Consider the following 25,386-nt stretch of genomic DNA (forward strand, 5'->3'; position numbering starts at 1 on the left):
TTTATGCATTTATAGACTTGTACAATTCATTTTTATTCATAATTACCCATTCTACAGATCCTCCTTTTTTGTTCTGGGTTCTTCCTTTCTTTTCCCACCATTGATAAAATTGGTTCCATATTTTGTTTTTACTCTATTGTATCCTATGACTATCATTAAGTGTTGGACGTTATGATTCTTGATTCTTAACGAATGTATCTTTTCTTTTATGTACACTGAGAGTATTTACACCAAGACAAATTCTTTGCGTGTCCAATCACATTGGCCAATAAAGTATTCTATTCTATTCTATTCTATTCTATTCTATTCTATTCTATTCTATTCTATTCTATTCTATTCTATTGTAGTATTCTGTCTCTTCCTTATTTTTTTTAATTCCAGAGTCAATCTATCCATTTCAGCACATATCAATATCTTCTTTATCACCTCATTGGGAATTTCTCTCTCTTTCCATTAGTTAGTCTCTTATCTCCTTCTCTTCCAACACAACAAATAATTCCTCCTTCTCATATCTCCTTTCTTATTCATAAACCGATTTTTAATCCTCCATCCTGATCAGCAAAAGTCCATTAAAGGTTAGCAGAGAGACTAGGGTGGGATTCTACCAGTTCGTACCTCTCCGCTAGAACCAGTTGTTAACATTCTAAGCAATGTTAACAAGCAATTAACCAGTGGAACAACTTGCCACCAGAAGTTGTGGATGCTCCATCGCTGGAGGTTTTAAAGAAGAGGTTGGACAATCGTTGGAACGGTCTATTCTCCTGCTTAAGCGGGAGGGTTGGACTAGAAGACTTCCAAGGTCCTTTCCAGCTCTGTTCTGATTGACTGATCTATCATTAAGTGAATTTCCCGTCTCAACTGCCGTGTCTTTTCCAGTCCCCCTCCCGCTGAAAGCTTCTTTTTGTTCCGCGTAGAGACTCTTCTCCTTCTTAAAATTCTGTGCATCCCTGTCTCAGTATGAACGCCAATATTAAGGCATAAAACGTAATATGTTATGACACCATAAAATGCAGCGTAATTGCCACGAAACCATAAAATGTAATGTAGTTGGCTCGACGGCTATTATCTTTTCCTCTCCCTTTTCCACACCCCCCCCAGCTGTAACGGCTTCGGAGTGGAATGGAGCATGCCGGATAAAGCAAACCACTGATCACCAGGGGAAATCTTTGAGCTAGCCACATCTTTAAGCAACAGAATGGCCTTCCATGTTTCCTGCAATATCAGGAAGTGGGAATTGTTTTTCAGCTTTTCCCTGAGAGCAATAGAACGCAGGAATGAAAAGACCATGGAGATCTCATCTCGTCTAGCGTCCCAAAGTTGCTTTTTTTCCCCAAGAGGCGACTGGGCTTTCTGGTTTTTGTCTTTGAAGAGGTTTCACTTCTCATCCAAAGAAGCTTCTTCAGTTCTGAAGAAGAACTGAACTGAAAACTGAAGAAGCTCACGGGTGGGATTCAAAAATCCCAGCTCAGGTTCGCTGCTCGGTGGCTGGGTAAGCATGGCCATGATGGGAGGGACCTACCGGAACTTCCGACTTCCGGTGGGCCCCTCGGACCCCTGGGAGGCCGTTTTTCACCCTCTCAAGGGTCCAGAGGCCTCCCCTGGACCTCTGGGAGGGTGAAAACAGCCTCCCCTGGGCTCTGGAGGCCCTCCAGAAGCAGGAAATTAACACCTGGTTCTCTCAAACCGGTCTGAACCGGTAAAATACCACCCCTGAAGAAGCTCCTTGGATAAGAAGCAAAACTTCTTCAAAGAAAAACCAGAAAATCCAGTTGTCTCTTGAACCATGGTTGTCTCTGGGACAACCATGACCTGGAGGACTTAAAAACCATAGACATTTATAGTCCAGTGGTCCTTAACCTCATGTGGCCCAATTCCCCTCTCCCCATGCCACTGAGCCACAAAGATTGGTCACTGCTGCTTTCGCAGGTCCATTTCTCTGCGGCCACTGCTTCCCGGTTCCCTTACGTTCCCATTTTGGGCTCAGGTAGCAAGTGACCCCAAAGGATGTGGAGATGAGAGCCATTAGGGAAAGCACATTTTACCAAATGTGCCTTCACCTCTTAGTCAGAACATGTTTGTTTTGGGAGCCCCGTGGAATGTAATTCTCTCTCCACCCTCACCCGAGGCTCTCAGTGAGACTTTGTTGGAAAAGACCTGCTTAACACTGAAATGCCTCCTTGCAGAATGGCGTTGATGGCGAGGCCGCTTAGTCATAAATAATGGGAGGAACAGCCGCCCCGAAGGCGGTGAGTCAACTCAGCCACCCAGCTAGATTTGTTGGCCCACGGATACATCGGAGAAGAGGGTGTCAACCCACTCTGCGTGGACACAGGGTTGGGCAGCATCCAAAGGCAACGTTAGACATTATTATTATTACTACAGCCCCCTCACATCCTGGACGTAAACTGTCCCTCTACAATTCTACCCTCAAAACGACACTATAGAGCACTGCACACCAGAACAACCAGACACAAAGACAGTTTTCCCCAAACGCCATCACTCTGCTAAACAAGTAATTCCCTCAACCCTGTCCAACGATTGACAAAGACTATTACTATTCTTCTTCTCATCTTTCCTATTACCTATCTCATTTTCTGCTTATGACTATAACCTTACAGTTAACCTTACAATTTTTATGATTAGTTCCTAGTAGGATTTATGTGGATGGCTTATTTAGTATCCTATGACTATCGCTAAGTGTTGTATCTTACGATTCGTGATGTATTTATGATGTGATCATGATTCAGCACTTATATCTTTGATGTACACTGAGAGCTTATTCACCACAGACAAATTCCTTGTGTGTCCAATCACACTTGGCCAATAAAGAATTCTGTATATTACTTATGATTTAGCGTACAATGAGAACACAACAGAAGAGAAGTAAACCCTGTGCACACAATCCAACAAGAGGCAGCTAAGGGAATAATCAGATAAAAGGCAGCTCAGCCCACAGCAGCATCATGGGCTGGACAAGGGACCCTCCATAGTTTCTTGGGCTATATAAAGGAGATGTAGCGAGACAAAGGGAGAAGTGTTCTTTGAGATTTGCAAGATTCTACCAATGTAATCTAACAATAAGTAGTGTTAGCTCCTATGTCTATGGAGATTCTCGGACATCCATCATAGTTGTCAGTTCTGAACGGAAGAACCTTCTTCGCTGGGAAGCAAAACATCTTCAAGAAAAAGCAAAGGAAGTCCAGTTGGCTTTGGGAACTGAAGTAGCTTCTCAGATGAGAAGCGAAATGTCTTCAAAAAAAAATTAAAAGGAAGTCCAGTTGCCTTTTGAGAAAGCATCTTTGGGACTAGCTCCTGTGGTGTTTTTTTTTGTCATGCCTGGTCTGCCTTGTGAGGTTGACAAGAGAGTGTGACATGGCCACCACCAAAGTTAGTGTGTAGAACCAGAAAAGAATGAAAGCACACCTTCTCACTGTATGTTGCAACAAGTGAGTACTGGAGCCCATTGTGTGTGGGGTGTGTATGGGTGAGTGAATACAGGAGTATCATTTCATCCATTGCTTCAAGAAGTAAAGTAACTCAAAGCCATCCGTCACAAGCAAGCATCCATTCATCCATTCATCATGTCATTCATCATCCGTCCATCCATCCATCTGTCTGCCCATCTGTTCATCCATCCATCCATCCATTCATCATGTTGCTCCATCCATCCGTCCATCCGTCCATCCCTTTTCAAAGAAGATAAGGCTGTCTCCTGTTGAAGAACCAGTTGAATTATCCAAGTGTGGGACCTCATGGTAGGTTCTCTAGAACTTCCATGTCAGTCATACGTGGTCCTCCTGTGGTCCTTCCCAATACTAGGACCTCCTGGGGTAGAGAAGTTGGGATTGCAAGATGCTCGTGTTGCCAATTCACCCCTTTTTATACTTTCAGCTCTTGGAAGATCCAACCAGATTCTCAGGCTTAGGAACAACCCCAAAGCAGTGGTGGGATTCAATTTTTTTTTTATTACCAGTTCTGTGGGTGTGGCTTGCTGGGTGTGGCAGGGGAAGGATATACTGCAAAATCCCCTTTCCCTCCCCATCCCACTAACCTGCTTTCCAGCTCTGTTCTCCTGTGCAGGGCAACCAAAGGAGACCCAGCCAATCAGCTGGGACTCAATGGGAGGCAGAGAAGAGATGGGGTCAGTCAGAGGTGGTATTTGCCGGTTCTCCGAACCACCCAAAATTCCTGCTACCGGTTCTCCAGAACTGGTCAGATCCGGCTGAATACCACCTCTGCCCCAAAGTCACATTTCAATGTCCTCTCATTTTAGAGGAATCTGTTCCCTAAAACCCAGGTGTGCTTGTGGTGGGACACTCCACCAAGGAAAGAAATATGAAACACAACAATTACTTATTCCTATTGGCATAAATACCTCACATATACCCAAACGTTTATTAAGGACAGTTGGTTGCTACATCGGATACAGTATACAGGAAAAAAACAATGACAATATATCAGTTAAGTCCTCCATGAAACCGGGGAACAGAAATGGGTGTTCTGGCTAGGAGCAGTTACGGAAGAAGGACAAGGCGATGGCAGCACTGTTACAATTGCAATTTTGGGATCAGAGGCCAGATCAGCCCTTGAGATTAAAAGAGACTCTTTTATGATGAAGACAAGTCAGCGAGAAAAGAACCAAGTGTGCTGAGAACAACTTAAAAATATATATATTCTTCAACGCATCGTAAATCAGTGCTCTGGACATCTGTAAACTTGGATGGAGGATAGCAACTCAGATAAATTATTTTAGTGCAATATCAGTAGTAGAACTTTAAGCACTTAGGTGAGACTTCAGCAGCCCATGGTGTAGAACAGGGGCGTCCAACTTGGGTAGGGTCATGTGGTCATGAAGAATTGTCTCATTCCATCCAACCTTGGCCACTTTAAGACTTGTGGACTTCTGGGAGTTGAAGTCCACAAGTCTTAAAATGGCCAAGGTTGGTGTAGAAGTTGGAGAGGAATCACCCCCAAATGGTTCTTGGACAAAAATTGTGTTATGAATCAGGTTTCATCTTGGAGGTGAGTCCTCCACCAGGGGCTGATGACCTATCTTGGCCTTAATTGCTCCATCTCTCCATTTGAGAAGACCAAACATTTCATGAGACCTTCGCAAGATCTCCAGATACCTTGAAACGATCTCTTGGCGTGTTTTGGCAAAATGACTTCCTCGTTTCAAAGGCTAGGATCTCTATTGGTAGGATGATGAAGCAAGCGATAAAGAGGCCTAGATCAGAATGATGGGTCTGGGAACTTTGACCGTTTCTGAACATGGAATCAATGAAAGCTTGGATGGTGAATGGAGTCCCTTCTCAGCAGGACCAAAGATTATTGTACATCCCTCATGCAGTGAAGATGTCCTGGCTTAGAAAGTTGCGGAGCTAGCCTGCTCACTTCCCACAATGCCCCAGTGCAATGCCAACACCAGGCATTGTGGGAAATGGACACAACAGTGCCACTAAGTTTACTTCCCCTTGAAGTCACATTGCAAGGTTTCCCTCCCTTCTTCTGGATTTGCCCCGGCTCTTAATCTTTATCCTGAAAGATCTAAAGAACCAATCTTAACTTTCAACACTTCCTCAAAATCTTCCGGAAAGGATTCTCCTCCCCCCGCCCCAAAATATGCTACATGATAAAATCAAAGAAGCTTTCTTGAACTGAATCCTTCTGACTCAACATCACCCCTGTTTGAGAGAGGGCATCCCCGATGAATATAATTTTACACCACTGATTTGAAAGTCTCAAAGACCAGGTCAACGCTACCCTTCCTCTCCCTCGGCCCCCAAGCCCAATGCGGGAGCTCAACAAGTCCATTCAAGAGTAGGGTTGACCAGGACACCTACAAGGAAGAAGGCTTTGAGTGAAGGCAGCTGCAGGGGGTAGTCAAAAAGATGGAAGGGACTTCTTTTCGGGGGAAGGGTAGGGTCTTCTTCAGGCACAGGTGGCTTCTTGGGTATCCAGGGGAATCTCGTTGCCATAGCTGCCATCCCCGTACTGACAGTAAGGAGGTATCTGAGGAGCTTCAATGATCAGCAGACCCTCAGGGGACAAGGAAGCGAAGACTGTGGTGGGATCCACCTCCACGGGAAGTCTAAGGAACACAAAGAAGAAGAAACAATTAAATGGAAGATCTTCCAAGTCTCAAGTAAGTTTCAGGCTTCTTTCTGCTTTCTCCTTGACAAAAATAGCTGTCAGGATTCTAGCAGTTCCCCCAATTAAATCGTAAGTCTCGAGCCAAACTTTCAAAACTTCAAAAGGATTTATTGGGAATTAACATGTCCAGCACTGCCTGGATGTAGCCGACTCTGAGACACATCATTCATTGTCACCCTTGACCCTGGTTTTCCCCCCACTTCTCTGAGTGTATCATAATTCATATTCTCCAGTGGGACACATCCATAGCCAAGAATCATCAATCATGTTCTCCAGTTAGAATTTTGCCGGCAGAAACTTCAGTCTCCTAGTTATTATCTTTGAAAACTATTTATGGAATACACTTTCAGTTTCCAAGCTGCCGTATCCTTTCTTAGTGAGCCCCTAGAAGCCAAATTTCAAGTTTGTAGGCTTTACGGTTCTGGAGATTTTTGTACTGATGCATGAGTGGTATTTTGCTTATATAGAGATAGATAAAAAGGCCACAATCTCGCCGTAGGTGAACAAAAGACAATTCCTGTGTCTATGCTTTTGATCCGATTTGTGCGACTTCACAGTCTGACACACAACAGATAATGCCTCGAAAGATAAACCGTTAAGAGTTGAGAGCCTTGGTTAAAGAGGTCACAGAATATGCTGAATTTCTGGAACAGATTAAAACATCAACTCTCTGTGAATCTTACCTACTGTGTTTTGTGAGTCCAGCTCTGTGTTAATCTTCAAAGAACCAGTAAAGCAAACACTGCAATATCTTTGGGGGAGCCAACTTCTTATCTACAGTTTTGGTCCTTATTAATGATTAATGAGGATTTAGCAGGCACTGGGACTTTGGCTGATCTTCTCTGGCCTCAGAAGCTAAACAGGATGGGCTTGTTAGCACTTTGATAAAACACCTCTGGGAATTTTGGGGTTATGGCTTCACAGTGAGGCGGAAAGAAACATCCCTGGAAAAACAGAATATTGCCAAGGACATGTTTGGGTCACAAACATAAGTTTGGCTGGAAGAAATCTTTATGGACATAATGAATCATCCAAAATCCCTGACAACAAATCCACTTCCTTTAGCTTTAAAGCAGCGATGTCCAATCCGGATAATTTTAAGAGTTTGTGGACTTCAACGCCCAAAATTCCCCGGCCAGCCAAGCCAACATGGCTGGCTGGAGAATTCTGGGCGTTGAAGTCCAGGGGTGTTCAAAGACTCCAAGATTGGACCACCTGCTTCGATGCATCATGAAGGAAGATACAAAAGAAAGATTTGTACAGGATTTATTTTTGTGGTTTGTTTTTCCTCCCTCCTTCTAAAGTTGCAGCTCCAACTTTGGGTTAACTCAGAGAAAATTCTTTGGCAAGCAGGTTTGGCCGGATGCCTTTTCAAATTGTGCCCAGTTGAATGCATCAAAGTAAACACCAGCACGGAGGTAAGAAAATATTGCCCTAATAAGGAACTCTTAATGAAACCCAAGATTCCACACCTATGGTGGTTTAGCTCTTTATAACCCTTTGCACATTTTCCATGTTCAAGTTACAGCTTGAGCTACAGGTGTTGTGTGTTCTTTGAGGACCCACAACCCTCATTCCTGTTGAAACACTCTTCATAGTTGCTTGGCATTCTCTCCTATTGTCAGGAAAATCCAGATTCAGAAGATGAGAACTGAACAGAGTTGCCCAAGAGATTCCTTGAGCTGAGTTCACACAACCTACCATCCACAGCCCTGTGTTGACGAGGCCACAAGAACGGCATTCACACACCAGGTGATAGGCAAAACAAGTCAACAGTCCTATGGCAGCATAAAGGTTATATCTTAGAACATAGAATCACAGGGCTGGAAGGGACTTTAGAGATCTTCTAGTCCAAGCAGGAGACCCTGAGAGCCACAGAGAGTGAGGGGTCAAGCTATTTTCCAAAGCACCTGAAGGCCAGACAAGGGGTAATGGAGGGAACAAGGAGAGATTCAACCTGGAAATAAGGAGGAATTTTCTGACAGTGAGAGCAATCAACCCATGGAATGGAAGTTGCCTTTGGAAGTTATGGGAGCTTCATCACTGGAGGCTTCCAAGAAGAGATTGGACTGCCATGGGTCAGAAATGGCGTAGGGTCTCCTGCTTGGGCAGAGTGGGGTTGGACTAGATGACCTACAAGGTCTCTTCCAACTTTGTTATTCTTTGTTATTACTCTCTTAAGGAGAGACCGTGGGCCCTCTAGAAGCTGAAAGTTTTATCTCGCAGCTCTTTTCAATCTGTTTTTTTGGTAATGATAGCAGTCTTCCAATATTTGAGGGGCTGCCCCAGAGAGGAGGAGGGAGTTAAGCTATTTTCCAAGGCACCTGAAGACCAGCTAAGGAATAATGGATGGAAACTGATCAAGAAGAGATTCAACCTAGAAATAAGGAGACAGTTTGTGACAGGGAGAACAATCAACCCATGGGACAGAAGTTGCCTTAGGACAGGGGTAGGGAATCTTGGCTCTTTTATCACTTATGGACTTCAACTCCCAGAATTCCTGAGTGAGCCATAAAGGTTCCCCATCCTGGCCTACTGGTTTTCGGTTGTGAGGAAAATCAATTTTTGACTTGAATAGGACTGTTTAATATACAAATGTAGGACATATAAAGAATATATCCTACATTTGTATATTAAACAGTCCCATTCAAGTCAAAAATTGATTTCCCTCACAACCGAAAAACCAGTAGGCCAGGGATGGGGAACCTTTTATGGCTCACTCAGGAATTCTGGGAGTTGAAGTCCATAAGTGATAAAAGAGCCAAGTTTCCCTACCCCTGCCTTAGGACATTGTGGGAGCTTCATCCCTGGAAGCTTTCAAGAAGAGATTGGACTGCCATCGGTCAGAAATGATGTAGGGTTTCCTGCTTGGGCAGAGGGGGGTTGGACTAGATGACCCACAAGGTCCCTTCCAACTCTGTTATTCTGTTCCTTCAATTGGCTAATCTAGCCATACTTAGTTCCCTCCATCATTCATCGTACGGCTTAATAAAAATATATTACGGAAGGCATCTTGCCCAGCGTTCTTCACCCTAATGTTTATGCTGGATCCAAGCCTTCCCGGGATGCTTGTGAAAACTTTTAACGTGGGTCTCCAACAAATTTGGAAAAGTTTAATCTGGACAGTGACTCTTCTTCCTCCCCGCCTCCCCGTCACCGGCTCCCCATTTTGGGGGAAGAGAGAGAGAAAGTTCTAGATGAACTTTCAAAGCCGACGGGTAAACAAGCATCTGGAAGCACCATTAGGCAACAGTGCCAAAATAAGTTAGAAGAGCATGTTTGATGAGTCACCAGTTCTCGGGTGACTCGGCAGCTGAGCTCGTCCCAGATTGTCCATCAGCCTTCTAAAATTCCCCTTCCTTCCCAGCGAATCCACAAGCAGTGTGAGTTTCAACATATTATGCATATTTTCTTTCTTTCTTTCTTTCTTTCTTTCTTTCTTTCTTTCTTTCTTTCTTTCTTTCTTTCTTTCTTTCTTTCTCTTTCTCTCTCCCTTTCTTTCTTTCTTTCTTTCTTTCTTTCTTTCTTTCTTTCTTTCTTTCTTTCTTTCTTTCTTTCTTTTGGATTTTATTCATAAACATTCTTGAATACAGCATTTTGTCCGGATAAAAAGAAGGAAACATAGCTAATACTGTAAAAAATATTGTCCATTTATGTTGTATATACAAAATAAAACTAATAGAAGAAAACCATCAAATAATCTATATATATATATAAAAGCGAAATACCAGTCATGCATCATCACAAAATCTCCAGGACCCTAAAGTCTACAAACTTGGAATTTGGCACATTATGTTCCTCTTAGCTTCTAGGTGCTCGCTAAGAAAGGATTTTTCGAAATGACCATCAGAGCATTTAAATATTTCCTATATTATTATTATTAACACGATCTGATGCTAAGGAGTTCTACTCCCCCTCCTCACCTGAAAAAAAGAAACCTGTTCCAACTGCAAAACACAAGCAGGGGAGAGGAGTTTCACTTTCAGTTTCACAGCACCAAACAGCTTTAGTACAGAACAGTTAATCTAAGCCAGACCCTGGCTCCTTGCTTTCTTCTTCGTGCTCATACAGCAAATACTGCTTCAGTTTCCAAACAGCTCTCAACTCTCTCACACACTGACAGGACGCTAGCCAGATGAATACTGACAGATGCTAGTAGGCAGAGGAACAATTTTTCCCCTTATCTTCCTCCCCCAAAACTTAGCCCCACCACATAGTTTCGTAGCGAAGCACAGGTATAGAGCTAGTAAATTAATAAAACAATAGTTTTATTGCCTATACTGTAATTCTGATTGTTTTAATTAAATTCATCCTTTAGTATCGTAGTTTGGGCTTAGTCATTTTCCTCCCCGTCCCCATAGATTTACAAACAAATGTTTGTTTTGTATTATTCTAAACATTTGATGTATTATTCTTAAATATTTGATGGGAATGGCTGTGATTTGGATGGTTTTTACGTTAGTTTATGCTGGTGGGGGGCCTATGGCCCAAATAAAGATTTAGTTAAGGGGTGATACGATAGCAGTCGTCCAATATTTGAAGGTTTCTCAAATCTATTCTCCAAAGCACTTGAGGGAAGACAAGTAGTTAATCATTAAAGAAAGATTCTAGCTTGAACTAAGGAAGAATTTATTGACAATGACAACAATTAATCAGTAGGACAGCTTCCTTCCGAAAGTTATGGGCTCTCCATCACTGGAGATTTTCAAGAAGACACCAGACAACCATTTGTCCAGAATAATATAAGGTCCAAGTCCTCCTCAATCCCTTCCAACCCTGTTGTTCTCCCTTCTATCTTCATGTTCTAGGTTCTGTTTCTCTCAAGGCTCCACAGAATATGAAAGCCAAGTCCCTACGAGAAGAGGGTCTGGTTTGGTGTGAAGTAGGTCAACGTCCGTCTTGCATCACGAGCTCATTGGCTGCTTAAATTTAGATCCTCAACAGAGGAGGCCAACTCCATTCCTGCCCGGTGACCAAGAGAAAAGCTAGCAAGTTCCTTCAATGAGAGGAAGATCTCAAATTTAGCTGCCCACCCTGCAAATATTTGCTCACCGGAAGCACCTTGATTAGTCAATGGGGCTCAGTGATTCAGCTGTGGATTAACAGAACCAACTGAACTAAACCGAAGGAGGACAAGAAGCAACAAGATGGAAACTCATCAAGGAGAGAGGCAACCTAAAACTAAGGAAAAATTTCCTGACTGTTAGAAGAATTAATCAGTGGAACAGATTGCCACCAGAAGTTGTAAATGGAAGTTTTAAGAAGCACTGGAAGTTTTTAAGAAGAGATTGGATAACCATTTGTCTGAAGCGGTGTAGGGCTTCCTGCCTAAGCAGTGGGTTGGACTAGAAGACCTCCGAGGTCCCTTCCACCTCTCTTATTCTAATTCAAGTCTTTTATGTCTTGAATTGGAAAGATGGGGAAGAGGTTGTGTGATAAGGATGAGCGGGGTGTGGGGGAAGGGAAGCTTGCATTTCAGATACATTCCTTGGCTAGAACGTCAGTAAATGAATTTGGTGAGTCGCTGGGACATACCCAGATTGAAACCCAAGGATCCTATTTCTTTGAAGCCCTGGCAGAGGCAGGGAACTGTGTAACTGGCACCCTGAAAGAGTAGGAGCGGAGGCATCCTGCTTTTGACATTGGTATTTGAGGATTAAACTTGATCTTTGGGTTGGGGTTTAAACGGGGGGAATTCTGGGAGTTGGGAAGTTCCCTTGTCTCAAACTTGTCACGGCTGAGAAAGACCGCTCTGATTTCATATGTGAAAAGGAAGGTTTTTTTTTTTTTAAAAAAAAGCATCCATGGCTGAACTCAAGAGCCTAGTAAGGAAGTGATCTTAAAACTCAGAAATACTTACTGGATTTTCTTGGTGAAATTCTTGGAAACGATTCCTCCTTCTGCTTGTTGTTCTTCATGTTTACCTGGTGAAAGAAAGAAAAAAGTTAGAAAGAAAGGAAGTAAGAAAGAAAGAAAGAAAGAAAGAAAGAAAGAAAGAAAGAAAGAAAGAAAGAGGAAGGAAGGAAGAGTGAGGTGAGTTGGGCTGAGAGAGAGGAACTGGCCCAAATCACCCAGCTGATTTTCATACCTAAGGTGGGACTAGAACTCCCAATCTCCTGGTGATCAACCCAAAGTCACCCAGCCAGCTTTCATACCTAAAGTGGGACTAGAACTCCCAGACTCCTGGTGATCGACCCAAAGTCACCCAGCCAGCTTTCATACCTAAAATGGGACTAGAACTCCCAGACTCCTGGTGATTGGTCCAAGGTCACCCAGACAGCTTTCATACCTAAAGTGGGACTAGAACTCCCAGTCTCCTGGTGATTGACCCAAAGTCACCCAGACAGCTTTCATACCTAAAGTGGGACTAGAACTCCCAGTCTCCTGGTGATCAACCCAAAGTCACCCAGCCAGCTTTCATACCTAAAGTGGGACTAGAACTCCCAGACTCCTGATGATCGACCCAAAGTCACCCAGTCAGCTTTCATACCTAAAATGGGACTAGAACTCCCAGACTCCTGGTGATTGGTCCAAGGTCACCCAGACAGCTTTCATACCTAAAGTGGGACTAGAACTCCCAGACTCCTGGTGATCGACCCAAAGTCACCCTGACAGCTTTCATACCTAAGATGGGACTAGAACTCCCAGTCTCCTGGTGATTGGTCCAAGGTCACCTAGCTGGCTTTCATGCCTAGGATGGGACTAGAACTCACCAACTCCTGGTTCCTAGCCTGATGCTTTAACCACTAAATTAAACCCCCTTTTCTGATGACATCTATCTTTAGAATTCTTGCCCTCCAAAGGTTAGTGACTCTGTTTCTCTAAATTTTTATTAATACTGCTTGAAATCCCTAAGCCTGAAACTTTAATTACTGATATTGAATTCTTAAGAGTTTTATTATCACCTGTCTCTCATTCATTACACGCCACCTATTCTTGACTAACGATCAAGATATAAATATTACTAGAAACATGAAACGAACAACCGATTCCCTCAAGTTTTGTTTGATCCCATAAAGACATTTTTCTGGTTTTGGTTAATCCGTTCTGGAACTTTGGATGAAGTCGAAATTGTGGCATTGCAAAGTGGGCCCACAGCTGAATTGAGAACTACAGTAGTTAACCCTGGTTTAGTAAAGTTATTTAAGGTGGTGGCCTCCAACATCTCACCACTCTAGTCCTCAGTGAGGCAACCTATGTGGAGCTCTCTGCCTAAAAGAGATGCCTTATTATCACCAAGGTTAAATGTAGGTTACATAAGGAAAAGTGGCTATCCAAAGAAGGGATAGCTTTATTTTATAGATTACATTTTAAATAGTTTTGTACCACTTTACTTTTTTTAAAAAAAATATAGCCTTCTATTCAGATGCTAATTTTCTGTGCATAAAAAAATTTTTTTTTTCCAAGGAAGCATAACAGATTGTGAATTTCCCTCTGCGGGCAACTGAAATAGCCACTTCCATTTAACTAAATCCTGTCTTTCAAAGAAATCTATTCCAGCTGAAATTTGATGCCGCGAAAAAAAAGAAAATTGAGTTATAAAATACTGTATGTTGCACTGGGGGCTATATTATTAATAGCTGATAATGGGTAACATTTGGCGTTCTCAACCCAGCGCCTGTTTTAAGGGCCGGTAGCTTTAAATGCAACATTTAAAAAAAATTACATTATATAAATTTTAAATGCCAGTATTTCAGAATCCTGTAAATTTGGCTTCCTGTTTTTAATGAAAATGTGAGTTCGACATTTCATTAAAAAAAAAAAAAAGCTCACTCCCTCCAGCATTGAAATTCTGCCTGGTTTTATGTATTTTAACCTATTTGTAGCTTTACAGCTGCCACCAGAAGAAGAAGAAGAAGAAGGAGGAGGAGGAGGAGGAGGAGGAAGGAGGAGGAGAAGGAGGAGGAGGAGGAGGGGGAGGAGGAGGAGAAGAAGAAGAAGAGGAAGAGAAAGAAGGAGGAGGAGGAGGAGAAGAAGAGAAAGAGGAAGAAGAAGAAGAAGGAGGAGGAGGAGGAGGAGGAGGAGGAGGAGGAGGAGGAGGAGGAGGAGGAGGAGAGGAAGAGGAAGAAGAAGGAGGAGGAGGAGGAAGAGGAGGAGGAGAAGAAGAAGAAAGCTGCCACTCTGCTTCCTGGTCTGCTCTACCCCTCAATGGTGGCTGAAGCTCTAAAAACTAACCTTTTCGCCATGCTGCACGTGGGCAGGCTGAGATTCCAGGAACAGCTGCAGTTTGAGGTAGCACTATAAACACCAAGAAACTGTGCCCAGAATGGCATTCACGGGCAAGAATGGGGCTGCTGGCAGATGGCCACGCTCCCTGCCAGCTTCTGGGCGTGCCACAAAGGAGCAAGAGGCAAAAAGAACGAATGTGAAAGCTATTTTCCAAATATTCCTTTGCATAAGGCAAAAATTGTGTGTGATAAATAAAAGAATGGATCCATTTTACAGATGGGAAAACCGAGACTGAGAGGGAAAAAAAGCAACCGGGGATGTTGAATGGCACTTTGCACTCAAAATATCACCTATGTTGAATAGATAAGACACATACTTAACACCTACACACACAGAGAGAGAGATAAAGTTAAGAAGACCAAAAAAAAAGTATTATTTTTGGATAGTTTCCTTAGAGACGAATACTTAAGATTTATTTAAACACTCAATACTCTTTGTAGTCAAAAGAGTTACCTAACCAGAAAGGCCACACATGTTGTCTAACCACACTAATACTAGATTAGACAGTGAAAAGACAAAGGTGGGTTTGTCTTGTCAGCAAAACTTTAGAAATTTCACCGCACGACTGATTTCACATAATCACGTGCCAATTCTTGCCAAGTTTGCTACGTTTTAAAACCTCCTGCTAAAAAACTGGCAGTTCTTAAAAAGGAGATGATCAGCAAGCATGGAGTTTCTTTTAACAATGACTTGGGTTTCTCTCTAAAAGTTTGTTAATCACAGATTTTCTTCTTAAAAATAGACAAGGGACTGCATTTTTCTAAAAGCTTCTTTTGTGCCACGGCATAGCAAGAAAAAACGATTCAGATCCTTCTCTTTTGTCGTGATTTTTTTTTAAAAGTCTAAAAGTAATACATTTGTGACTTGCAAATGAAGGTAAGGAGAAGAGAGGGGTTAATATTTTCCTAGGATAGGATTAAAAAAAATGGAAAAGGGCAGCTATAAACACGCCTGTCTCCTTTCTATATTCTTTACAGCACTATTATTATTTCATCCAGATTTTTTTTTTAAAGGCACAATCTCTCTTGGGAGGCTTTCAAGAATCTTTTATTCTCCGTGATTTATTAACTAAGCTCAAAATTGGCTGGGTTTACTTTAGACAAATGCACTAAGCTATATTAACCAGGGTTAATACCATGCCTGTGTTCTCACAACCCCCTCAGTTTGAATCCTGTGAACGTTCTCATTAGCTTCGTTCATCCCAAGAGTCCATGGGGTCTAGATGGTTCTAGACTAGGAATGGGAAGATCTAGGTTCTCCTTTGGGTACAGAAGCTCCCTAGAGGATTTTTACCCAGTCCTTCACTCAGCCCAAGAGGCCATGGGGTCCAGTGGGGAAGGGGCTTGACTAGCAGGAAAGAAAGACAGATTCCTGAAGTTCCCTGTGTGACGTTGAGCCAGTCTCTCTCCATCTCTGCCCCAAACCAAGATGGCCCAATAATGAAGATTCTGGATTAAGAGTAGGGAAACTTGGATTCTAGTCCTCCCCCTGGTCATAGAAGCTCACTAGATTACTTTGAGGTCTTCCATCTCAAACCAAGAGCCAAGAGAACTGCTGGATTAGGAGCAACGTTCTAATCCTGCTTTAGGGATGGAATTCCCAGGGACTTTGGCTCTCTCTCTCTCTCTCTTTCTCTCTCTCTCCCTCCCTCCCTCCCTCCCTCTCTCTCCCTCTCTCCATCTGCCCATCTATCTGTGTCTGTGACTCCAATAACGATCATCATGATTCAGTTGTTCATGATCAAACAACTCGACTGCCTCGTCATTACAACACCCATGGAACAGAAGTTGCCCTTGGAAATTGTGGGAGCTTCATCCCTGGGGGCTTCCAAGAAGAAACTGGATGGCCACCTGTCAGAAATGGTGTAGAACAAGGGTCTTCAAACTTGGCCAAGTTTAACTCCCAGAATTCCTGAGCTGACATGAGGGGGAGGAAGAATTCTGGGAGTTGAAGTCCACAAGTCTTAAAGCTGTCAAGATTGAAGACCCCTGGTGAAGGGTCTCCTGCTTGGGGGGGGGGGGGGTTGGACTAGATGACCTACAAGGTCCCTTCCAACTCGAATTATCTGTTATCTGTTAATGCAAAATCAATTGTTTGTGTGAAAAATAAAATAATTTAAAACACACACACACACGCACCCAACTGAGAAACACGCACCCAACACAATCCGTTTCTCACCTGACACTTCCACGTAACCTTCCTTGGTCTTCACCGACAGCTCTTCGGGTTTGAAACTCTGCACGTTGACGCAGACTTTCCAGGGCTCGCCCGAAAAAGTCTGGGGGCTGCTGGATCTAAAGGGACCCCCTTCGGGGTGAGCCCCAAAACGTGATCCATAGCCCGGAGGGGAGAAACCGCTGCTCCGGGTCATTCCTGATCTCAGAGGGCTCGCCCAGCCTGAGGTGAGGGGCGAGCGGGCCCAGTCCGGCCAGTTGGCGGTCAGATCCCCGGGGAAAGCTGGCATGTTAAAGTCATCGTCCAGAAGCCGAGAGGACAGACTAGATTCCCTGAAGGGATCTCTGATATTCCGAGGCCGGCCAGGGTAGCACGAGAACGGAATCTGGTTGTCAGCCATCCTGGGAGAGATTCAGCGGGAGGAAACTAAAAGCAGAATCAAAACAAGAAAGAACGAAAAAGTTTTCCAACAGGTGCAGGAAGAAGAAGAAGGAAAAAAAAAAAAGGCTAAATCTGAACTCCGCAGTTCTTATTCCGAGCACAACTTTTCTCTCCTGTTTGCGCGGGACGCAAATAAATCTGCTTTGCCTTCTCCTGGCCCAATCGGTTTTTGTTTTTGTTTTTAAAAAAAGGGAAAAACAAACCAACCAACCCTGAATTTCTTTCAGAAGTTTTTTTTTTTGGAGTGGGGAGAAGTCCAAACCGAGCCAACAAAATTTAAAAGTTCAGAACCAGGGGAAATATGAAAAGCCTCTTGGAAGGAGAGAAGCGAAACGTCTTCAAGGAAAAAAAAAAAAAAATCCGGTTGCCTTTTTTGGGAAAAAAAAAAAGCACCTTTGGGATTCAAGAATCAACCCCTCTGGAAATGACAAAAAGAAGAAGAAGAAGAAAAGTAGAAGAACAAAGCGCCGGCCTTCCCTTTTTCCTCGGGAGTGAATCCACCAACAATGCCACTCTGTGCCAGACAGAAGCTTAAATCAACTGGCTTGTACCAGTCCAGAAGCTTCCCTAAACTTCCAAACTCTGCCCCCTATTTATAGGCAAGGCTCCAGCGCTGGGGAGGGGAAAGGATTGGCAGAAGGGGGAGGAGGAGGAGGAGGAGGAGGGCTGTTGCAACCCGCCCCACGAGCTTGTATTTTTGGAGAGCCTGAAGTGAGCTGACCTCATCCCAAAGGGACCGACTGCTTTGCTAAATGGAATTCCAAGTTTAGACTGGCTTGGCTCTCATTTTTCACCCCTCGCTCTCTCCTATTTTTTTTCTTTTTCTTTTTTGGCATGGTGAGCTTAGCAAAGCAACCTATTATTAGCTTGGGGTGTTAGGCCTGTCTCTTTCTGCTCGGTTCTCTTCTAAAAACCGCTTGGGCTTTTTTGCCTTGAGAGCAAAATAAAATAAAATAAAATAAAGGCAAACAAACAACACCCGCCTCCTCTAAAATTCCCCAAAGGAGAAGCCCATAAAATTCTCATTTTGCAAATCAGGGGTTTTGGTCGAGGAAAAGGGGTGCTGATTGATTTTGGTAAAAAGCGTGCTAAATCCTCAACTGATGGACTCAAGAACGGTCAGTAAACTGATTTGGATTTAATGTACGTTGAACCGAATTGAGGCGAAGTGTTTGTGTGAGTGGGTGGGTGAGAATGGGGATGAGATCTGGCCCATTTCTTTGTTCTGGCTTGATTCCTTTTGATCTGGTGATTAAGGGCACCAGGCTAGAAAAAAAGAGGAGACGGTGAGTTCTAGTTTTGCCTTAGCCATGAAAGCCGGTTGGGTGACTTTGAGTCAATCGCCAGGAGACGGTGAGTTCTAATCCTGCCTTAGGCATGAAAGCCGTCTGGGTGACTTTGGGCCAATCACCATGGACCACAATTCCTAGAATTCCCTACAAGTAAGCATTCTGGAGATTGGAATCCACCCACCTGGCTAAGTTGAGAAACAGTGACTTCCCGAAACAGTGACTTCCTGAAATAAGATTCTGGATTAAGTGCCGTTCTTAAGAAGCTGACTCCACTCGTCTATTTTAGGACTGTCCTATCATCAGGCAACCTCAAAAAAAAAAAAAAATCTCTCGGTGCTGCCCATCCCTGATTTTTCTAGTCAGCATCAGTCTGGAGGGCTGGAGTGCCATCTGTTGGTAATGGTGTAAGGTCTCCTGCTTGGGTGAGGGGGGGTTGGACTAGATGACCTCCAAGGTCCCTTCCCACTCTGTCATTCCGAAAACTAAATAAGCCACCACATTGCAAAACACACGAAACTCTCAGAAGCTCCTTTTAAAATTGCACCAAAGCTGACCTGGATCAACGGTTCAGGACGTTCCCACGGCTTTTAGGACCTTGGGGCGAAAGCAATCGATTGTTATTCCCCCTTTAGGAGAGCCACCAACTCTGCACAAGGGAGTATTTTGCTTGCAAACTTTGGCAAAGAGTGGGCCATAAATACCTAACACCCGAAAAGCCTTGCTACACCTGATCTAGAGAATAAGATGATTTTAGAAGATAAGAGGAGCTGGAACGCTATTCCAGATCCAATCAATTCCATCGGGAAAAAAAGATTTAAGCACAGACCTATCTCGGCAGCCAGATATTAAATCCACCAGAGATCACAATGGAGATAATTTCTCTTTGGAGCCTTGCCTCCCAAATTCTGCGGAAGACTTTGGAAACACGGTGTGAAAAATGCAACCCCAGGGATTCAGAAGAAGTCCTCGGTTCGGAGGTCACCTTGACGGCAGACTACAGATAGACCTCGTCTTACAACTGTTCATTTATAGTGACCGTTCACGGTTTCGACGGCTCTATAAAAAGTGACTTGTGACGGTTTTTCATACTTCTCCTCCTTCCGCTCTTCCTCTCCTTCTTCTTATCCCCCTCTTCCTTCTCCTCCTCCTCCTCTCTTTCTCCTCCTCTTCTTCTCCTCCTCCTCCTCTTCTCCTTCTCCTCCTCCTCCTCTCCTTCTCCTCCTCCTCCTCTCCTCCTCTTCTCCTCTTCTCCTTCTCCTTCTCCTCCTCCTCTTCTTCCTCCTCTCCTTTTCCTCCTCCTCCTCCTCCTCCTCTTCTTCTCCTTCTCCTCCTCTTCTCCTTCTCCTTCTACTTCTCCTCTTTCTCCTCCCCCTCTCCTCCTCCTCCTCCTCCTCCTCCTCCCTCTTCCAGCACTGATGATGTTACCTAGCTTGGTAGTGAAACATCTGCAAGAAAACCACCAAGCTCAGAGAGCACCAAGGACCTCACAGTTCAACCCCGAGCTACAAATATTTTCTTCTATTAGTCCGTGGAATCCTTAGTGCTCTCTGAGTTTGGTTGTCCGCTTGTAAACATTTTTCAGGAATAAACCTCACTCTTCCTTGCAATGATAATGTTACCTAGTTGGGTCATGAAACATCTGCAAGAAAACAACCCAGCTCAGAGAGCACCAACGACCCCACAATTCTCATTTTTGATTACCCTACTCAAGGAACGCAACGTATCTCACCCATTTTCCAGATGTTCTATTCCATCCTAAAAAATTTTTGGGGGTGGGGGGTTTAATCCCTCCCCTCCCACAGTCCTTGAAGGCAGTTGCAGCTCTCCCACACAGCTAAGCACAATGCGCTGCCTTCATATTGCAACAACCTGAGTTTCATTTGCTTGGCAAGACTTCAGCCTGGGAAGTTTCTACAAGGATTGTGAAACTGACGAAAAGGAAAGGACCGGCCAACCAGATATTAATGACTGTGTACATGGGAAATAGATGAGAGAGCCTGCAAGCAATTTGCTAAGAACACAGGGGTGTGGGCCCCTTTGATCTCTGCTTCCCTCAAGGGACCAAGGCACAGGGAGGGATTGAATTTTGTGTTTGTTTTTAAGCAACAAGATGCAAAGAGATGAAGAAACACTGAAGCTTGAATCGAGCTTTAGATATCACGTAAGATCATATCGAAGGCATCGAGCAGATTTCATCAGGGGTGGGATTGAAAAATCCCAACAATCAGTTTGCTGTCCAGTTGCTGGATGGGCGTGGCCCTCTAATAATTCTAAATAATAACAACAGCAATTATTATTATTATTATTATTATTATTATTATTATTATTATTATTATTATTATTATTATTATTATTATTATTGAGAAGAATTATTGAGTCTTATCATCTGCACCTCTATAACTGTCTGGTTTGGTTCTGCAACCCAACAGGACAGACACAGACTCCAGAGAGTAATTAGGACTTCGGAAAAAACAATGGCTACCCATCTGCCTTTCATCGAGGACCTGTCTACTGCACGAGTCAAAAAGAGGGCTATGAAAAATATTTACAGATCCCTCACATCCCGGACATCAACTCCTTCAAGCCCTACCCCCCAAAATAAGACCCTGCCCACTCCAGAGTGCCTGGTTAAAAAGTAAACCAGGGTGGGGATGGCTGGTGGTGGAGTTGCCCTACTACTTACCTTTGGACAGTTGTAGCCAGGCCTCGCACACCTGAACACCTGCCTTGCTGGCCCATTTCTTCTGCAGCTGGCAAGGCTGACAAGGCTTTCCTCAAGGCCTCTGGAGCTGAGAACAAAGCTCTGGATCGATCCTGAAGGCTGCAGAGTTGCCTTCAGGAAAGCCTTGCCAGCTGCAGAAGAAGAAGTTCCTGAAGGCTTCTGACCGCGAAAAGGAGGCCGGGGGCGATGTGCACAAGTGAGGTTAGTCAGTGGATGACATCCCCTGAAAATAAGACCTGGTGCCTTTTTTGGGGGGTGGCAACAAAAATATAAGACAGGGTCTTATTTTCAGGGAAACACTGTATTCTTGAGCACGGGTGTCAAATGTTTGCTTGCGCAGATGTTCCACCAAGTGGCCAGGAGACCTTCTCCTGGAATTACCGAAGGGATGAATTTTCAGAAGGCAAGTCAGCATGAAGGGGTGAATAAATAAATAAATATATAAACTCTTGCGGTGACTATCCGGTTTGAATTGGGAGGGGCAGGCTGCAGACGGAGCTTTGAACCTTCCTAAACAATGGGTGTAAACACGAGGGTTGCATCTAATTTCTGACGTCTCCTTGTCTGCCTCTCTTGCCAGCCAACAGGACCTCGTTCCCCCTTTTTTTTTCTTTTAACAATTCAAGTGGAGCCTTCGTCTGGTGGAAATCCATTAATTTAATTAAACCAATTAAAAAGCACCCATTACATTTTTTTTTTCAAAATTAATTTTCTCTGCTGAGTTCGGCCCAGACATGGATTCATTCCATAAAGCAACGGGCCAGTTTAGATGTAGCAGTGAAGACCCATTTTTTTTCCCCCCCCAGTGTATTTCATTTCCCAGTGATGTAGGAGCGAAGGCCCCAGTCTAGAAACGGGGAGACTGGAGATCTATTCCCAGCGTAGGCACCAACCCAGCTCAGGCAGCGGTGGGATTCAAATTTTTTTAACAACTGGTCCTGTGGGCGTGGCTAGGCGAACATGGCCATGTGTCTAGGTGGGTGTGGCTTTTTTGCAACACCCCCCCCCTTTTGGGGGGGGCTCCTAGGCCTCAGGGAAGCCTCCTGGGGTGGCATTTTTGCTCCCAGAAGGTTTCCCTGGGTCCCAGGAAGGCAAAAATGGAGCGTGGGGAGGGATGCTCCAAACTGTGCGGAAGCATAACAACCGGTTCTATAGAACCGGTGTCTGAACTGGTAGAATTGCACCTCTGAGCTTGGGCCAGTCACTCTCTCTCAAGCAATGGCAAATCACTTTTGCCAAGAAAACCACAGGGATGAATCCACCAGGAGTCAACTTTGGCTTAAATCAGATGAAAAAAAAAAGCAAAACGAAAAACCGAAGTGTTTAATCATTAGCTTCTGTTATAAAACTAGCAAACGGTCATCCGTTTAATCTTTCTCTCCTTTACTTCTTCCCTTGAATCACGTGATAGAAATTCCGCCCAGATATTCCCTTCCTCGTGCAGAATTCAGCTTGGACTACGCACGACTTACCGAAGGCCAAATAAACAGGAAGTCGCCTACCTCTTTTTCCAAAAGAGAACATCATCCCATCTGGGCTTCCAAATAATAACAGAGCAACGTAATACAGAATCAACAAACATCACCATGACTCCTGCTTTTGAAGACTAGCGACATGTATATGTCCTAGTTTTGGTCAAGGAAGAGCGTAGCATGTCCCTTCTGGGTTCAGAATGCCAGATTTGAGGAACCAAGAACTGCCTGGAGAACATTGGGGGGGGTAGGGGGGAGGGGTCACCTTTGGAAGCCATATTTTCAGTGGTGGGATTCAGCCGGTTCACACCGGTTTGAGAGAACCGGTTGTCAACTCTCTGAGCAGTTTGGCGAACTGGTCGTTGGAAGAAATCGTAAGGGCAGAGAACCGGTCGTTAAATTATTTGAATCCCACCACTGTTCATATTTTACTTAGAAACTTCCAAGCTGCCACCTTTTATTGCTTGGGGGATTTGGGGATTTCGTAGAGAGGTGGAAGATTTGACAGAAGAAGGTCAAAAGAGGGGGTCATGTAACCCTGGTTGTAATTGTGAAATACGGTCCCTTTTCTCAGTGTCGTTCAGGTCACTAAGTGAACTGTTGTAAGTCGAGAACTGCCTGTATTTTCATGCAATCTATTTTGCCCATCTACTTCATCTCCCACACCCTGCTAGTTTATTCCAGGTCAACCAGGTGCTGTCCTTGAAACCTGAAGATCGCAAATACACACACACACACACACATACACACACTGGAAATGCCCACAACATTCGATCGTTGAAATTCAATGCCAGGCAAGGTGGTTTTTATAGGAATTTAGGCTCCTGCCTAGCTCTGCCAGTCTCAGATGGCATCCCTGTACATTTAAATGGTTCAACAATTATCTGCCTGGCACAACTGCAGTCACACCTGCTCGCTCTGAGAGCAGGGGAAAAAAAAAACGGGTTTTGCTTGTTCATCCTTCTCACCATTACAGTCCGCTCGCTTCGTTCGCCTGATGGACGCCAGCCTGTTCTAAAGGCAACACAGCTTCTCTCTGGCCAGAAAGCAATAGAAATATCGCCCTTAGACTTAGGTACCGCTTCACAGAACTTTTTACAGCCCTCTCTAAAGCGGTTTTACAGAATCGGCCTCTTGCCCCCAACAATCTGGGTCTTTCATTTACCGACCCCGGAAGGAGGGAAGGCCGAGTCAACGTTGAACCTGGTGAGAATCGAACTGCCGGCAGTCGGCAGGGTTAGCTTGCAGTTATGGCATTCTAAAACTGTGCACCATGGATGGATGGAAGGGAGGAAGGGAGGAAGGGAAGGAAGGAAAGAAGGGGGAAAGGAAAAGCAAAGCCATAGCAACAGCCCTTAGACTTACATACTGCTTTTGGGTGCTTCCCAGGCCTCTCTAAGAGTCAGCCTCTTGCAAACCCCAATCTGGGCCCTCATTTTACCCACCTTGGAAGGATGGAAGGCTGAGTCCACCTTGAGCCAGTCAGGATCAAACTCCTGGCAGTTGGCAAAGTTAGTCTGCAATATTCCTTTCTAATTATTGCACAGGAAGGAAGGGAGGGAGGGAGGGAAGGAGGGAGGGAGGAAGGAAGGAAGGAAGGAAGGAAGGGAGGAAGGGAGGGAGGGAGGGAGGGAGGAAGGGAGGGAAGAAGGAAGGAAGAGGAAGAGCACAGCAAGAGAAAGAGCAACGATAAGAATTCAGAATCCATTTGGATCTACTCAAATGATCTCAAATTGTCAGCCAGCCTTGGGGTCTTCCAGAACTTTTTCGAGATGTTAAAAGCAGAACCAGGAAAGATAGAAGCAATAAAAGTTGAAAACGCTGAGTCCGATGGCTCAGCATTAAACCACGCAGCTGATAGTTCCCAAGCAAAAATGCTGAGTCACCAAAGCTCTTCTTCCTTCTGCCCCCCGATCTTTGGGGAACCAAGGATTTTATTCTAGACCTGGAGACACAACAGGCCATCATGGCTGCTCTCGGCCCTGGCGACCTTTTGCAAGGGAGGACTCGAAGAGGTCCTTCGGCCTGGTCCTCGCTCAGAGACAAACTGGATATCCCACCCCCCTCCTCCTACTCATCATGGTGCACGCAGCATCCTTGCCAAAGGGAACTCCACTCTCTACGGGCTGAAACCAGCCCTTAACCAAGGGGAAGCATGGAATAGCAAGAGTCAGAAGAGACCTTGGAGGTCTTCTAGTCCAACCCCCTACCCCTGCTCAAGCAGACAAAAGCGGCTGCCCCAGCGCCTTGCTTGTGTCCAGGAATGCAAAACCCGCAAGAGGCTTTGAACTAACTCCATCGGTAAAACATTGTGGTTCAACTCCCGACCCCACCCCCCCACGGACACACCCCAGCTGCAGAGGTGAGCCTGCAAATCCCTCCCCCCATTTATCCCCACCCTCCTTTCGCCTTCTGGAGGGGGTGGCTGGGTTGTTGGTTTTTTTGCAAGGTTGGCATGCCTTACCCAGGATGTTCAACAGCCAAGGAGCTCCGAGACAAGACGACCGGGGTTAGAAGCCGTTCTTAAGAAGGACGGTTTAAAGAGGGTTGGTTGGTTGTTGTGTGTGTGTGTGTGTTTTTTTTAAAGAGCAACAACTCCTATTTGCAGCGTCCTTGGCTTCCTTGGGCAGGCAGTCACTGCAGACAGAAGGTGGAGCTGGGCAGCTGGCCAGCTGACTGTCTTGAGGGCTTTAGGAGGGACTTGGCTTTCTCTGCCGCTGAAAAAAGGTCTGGCTGCAAGCCAGCTTTGGGATAGGCTAAGTGCTGCGCTTCCAGCACAGCGGATGAGTGAGGTTCGAAAGCCTTGAGAAAGCTTACTCCGCCCAGCCCGCAACCTGTTTCCTCTGCGGGAGCAGCTGAAAGCGATCGACTCTGGGCGGGGGAAGAAAAAGAAAAAAGGAGG

At 44.6% G+C, this 25,386-nt stretch overlaps 1 protein-coding gene across 4 annotated transcripts; it reads right to left on the bottom strand.

Annotated features, from left to right (window-relative positions):
* Positions 1-4,349: 4,349 nt before the first annotated feature.
* HSPB8 (heat shock protein family B (small) member 8) lies at positions 4,350-25,135 on the bottom strand. Of its 4 annotated transcripts, XM_087913215.1 has the most exons (5): positions 24,949-25,011; positions 23,453-23,520; positions 16,561-16,983; positions 12,014-12,077; positions 4,350-6,091 (listed from the first exon to the last, which is right to left on the bottom strand). In XM_087913215.1, exons 3-5 carry the CDS (start codon positions 16,955-16,957, stop codon positions 5,932-5,934), a joined length of 621 nt encoding a protein of 206 aa, XP_087769341.1. In that variant the 5' UTR covers positions 16,958-16,983; positions 23,453-23,520; positions 24,949-25,011; the 3' UTR covers positions 4,350-5,931. The 4 variants fall into 4 exon arrangements, with proteins under 4 accessions (XP_087769341.1, XP_026574419.1, XP_087769340.1 ...); XM_026718634.2 differs by lacking the exon at positions 23,453-23,520 and having other exon boundaries at positions 24,949-25,135; XM_087913214.1 differs by lacking the exons at positions 23,453-23,520; positions 24,949-25,011 and adding an exon at positions 23,930-24,007.
* Between the last annotated feature and the right edge of the window lie 251 nt (positions 25,136-25,386).

This window comes from Pseudonaja textilis, chromosome 15 (genome assembly GCF_049901715.1).
Source record: "Pseudonaja textilis isolate UNSWEBS1 chromosome 15, rPseTex1.2, whole genome shotgun sequence".
Lineage (NCBI taxonomy): Eukaryota > Metazoa > Chordata > Lepidosauria > Squamata > Elapidae > Pseudonaja > Pseudonaja textilis.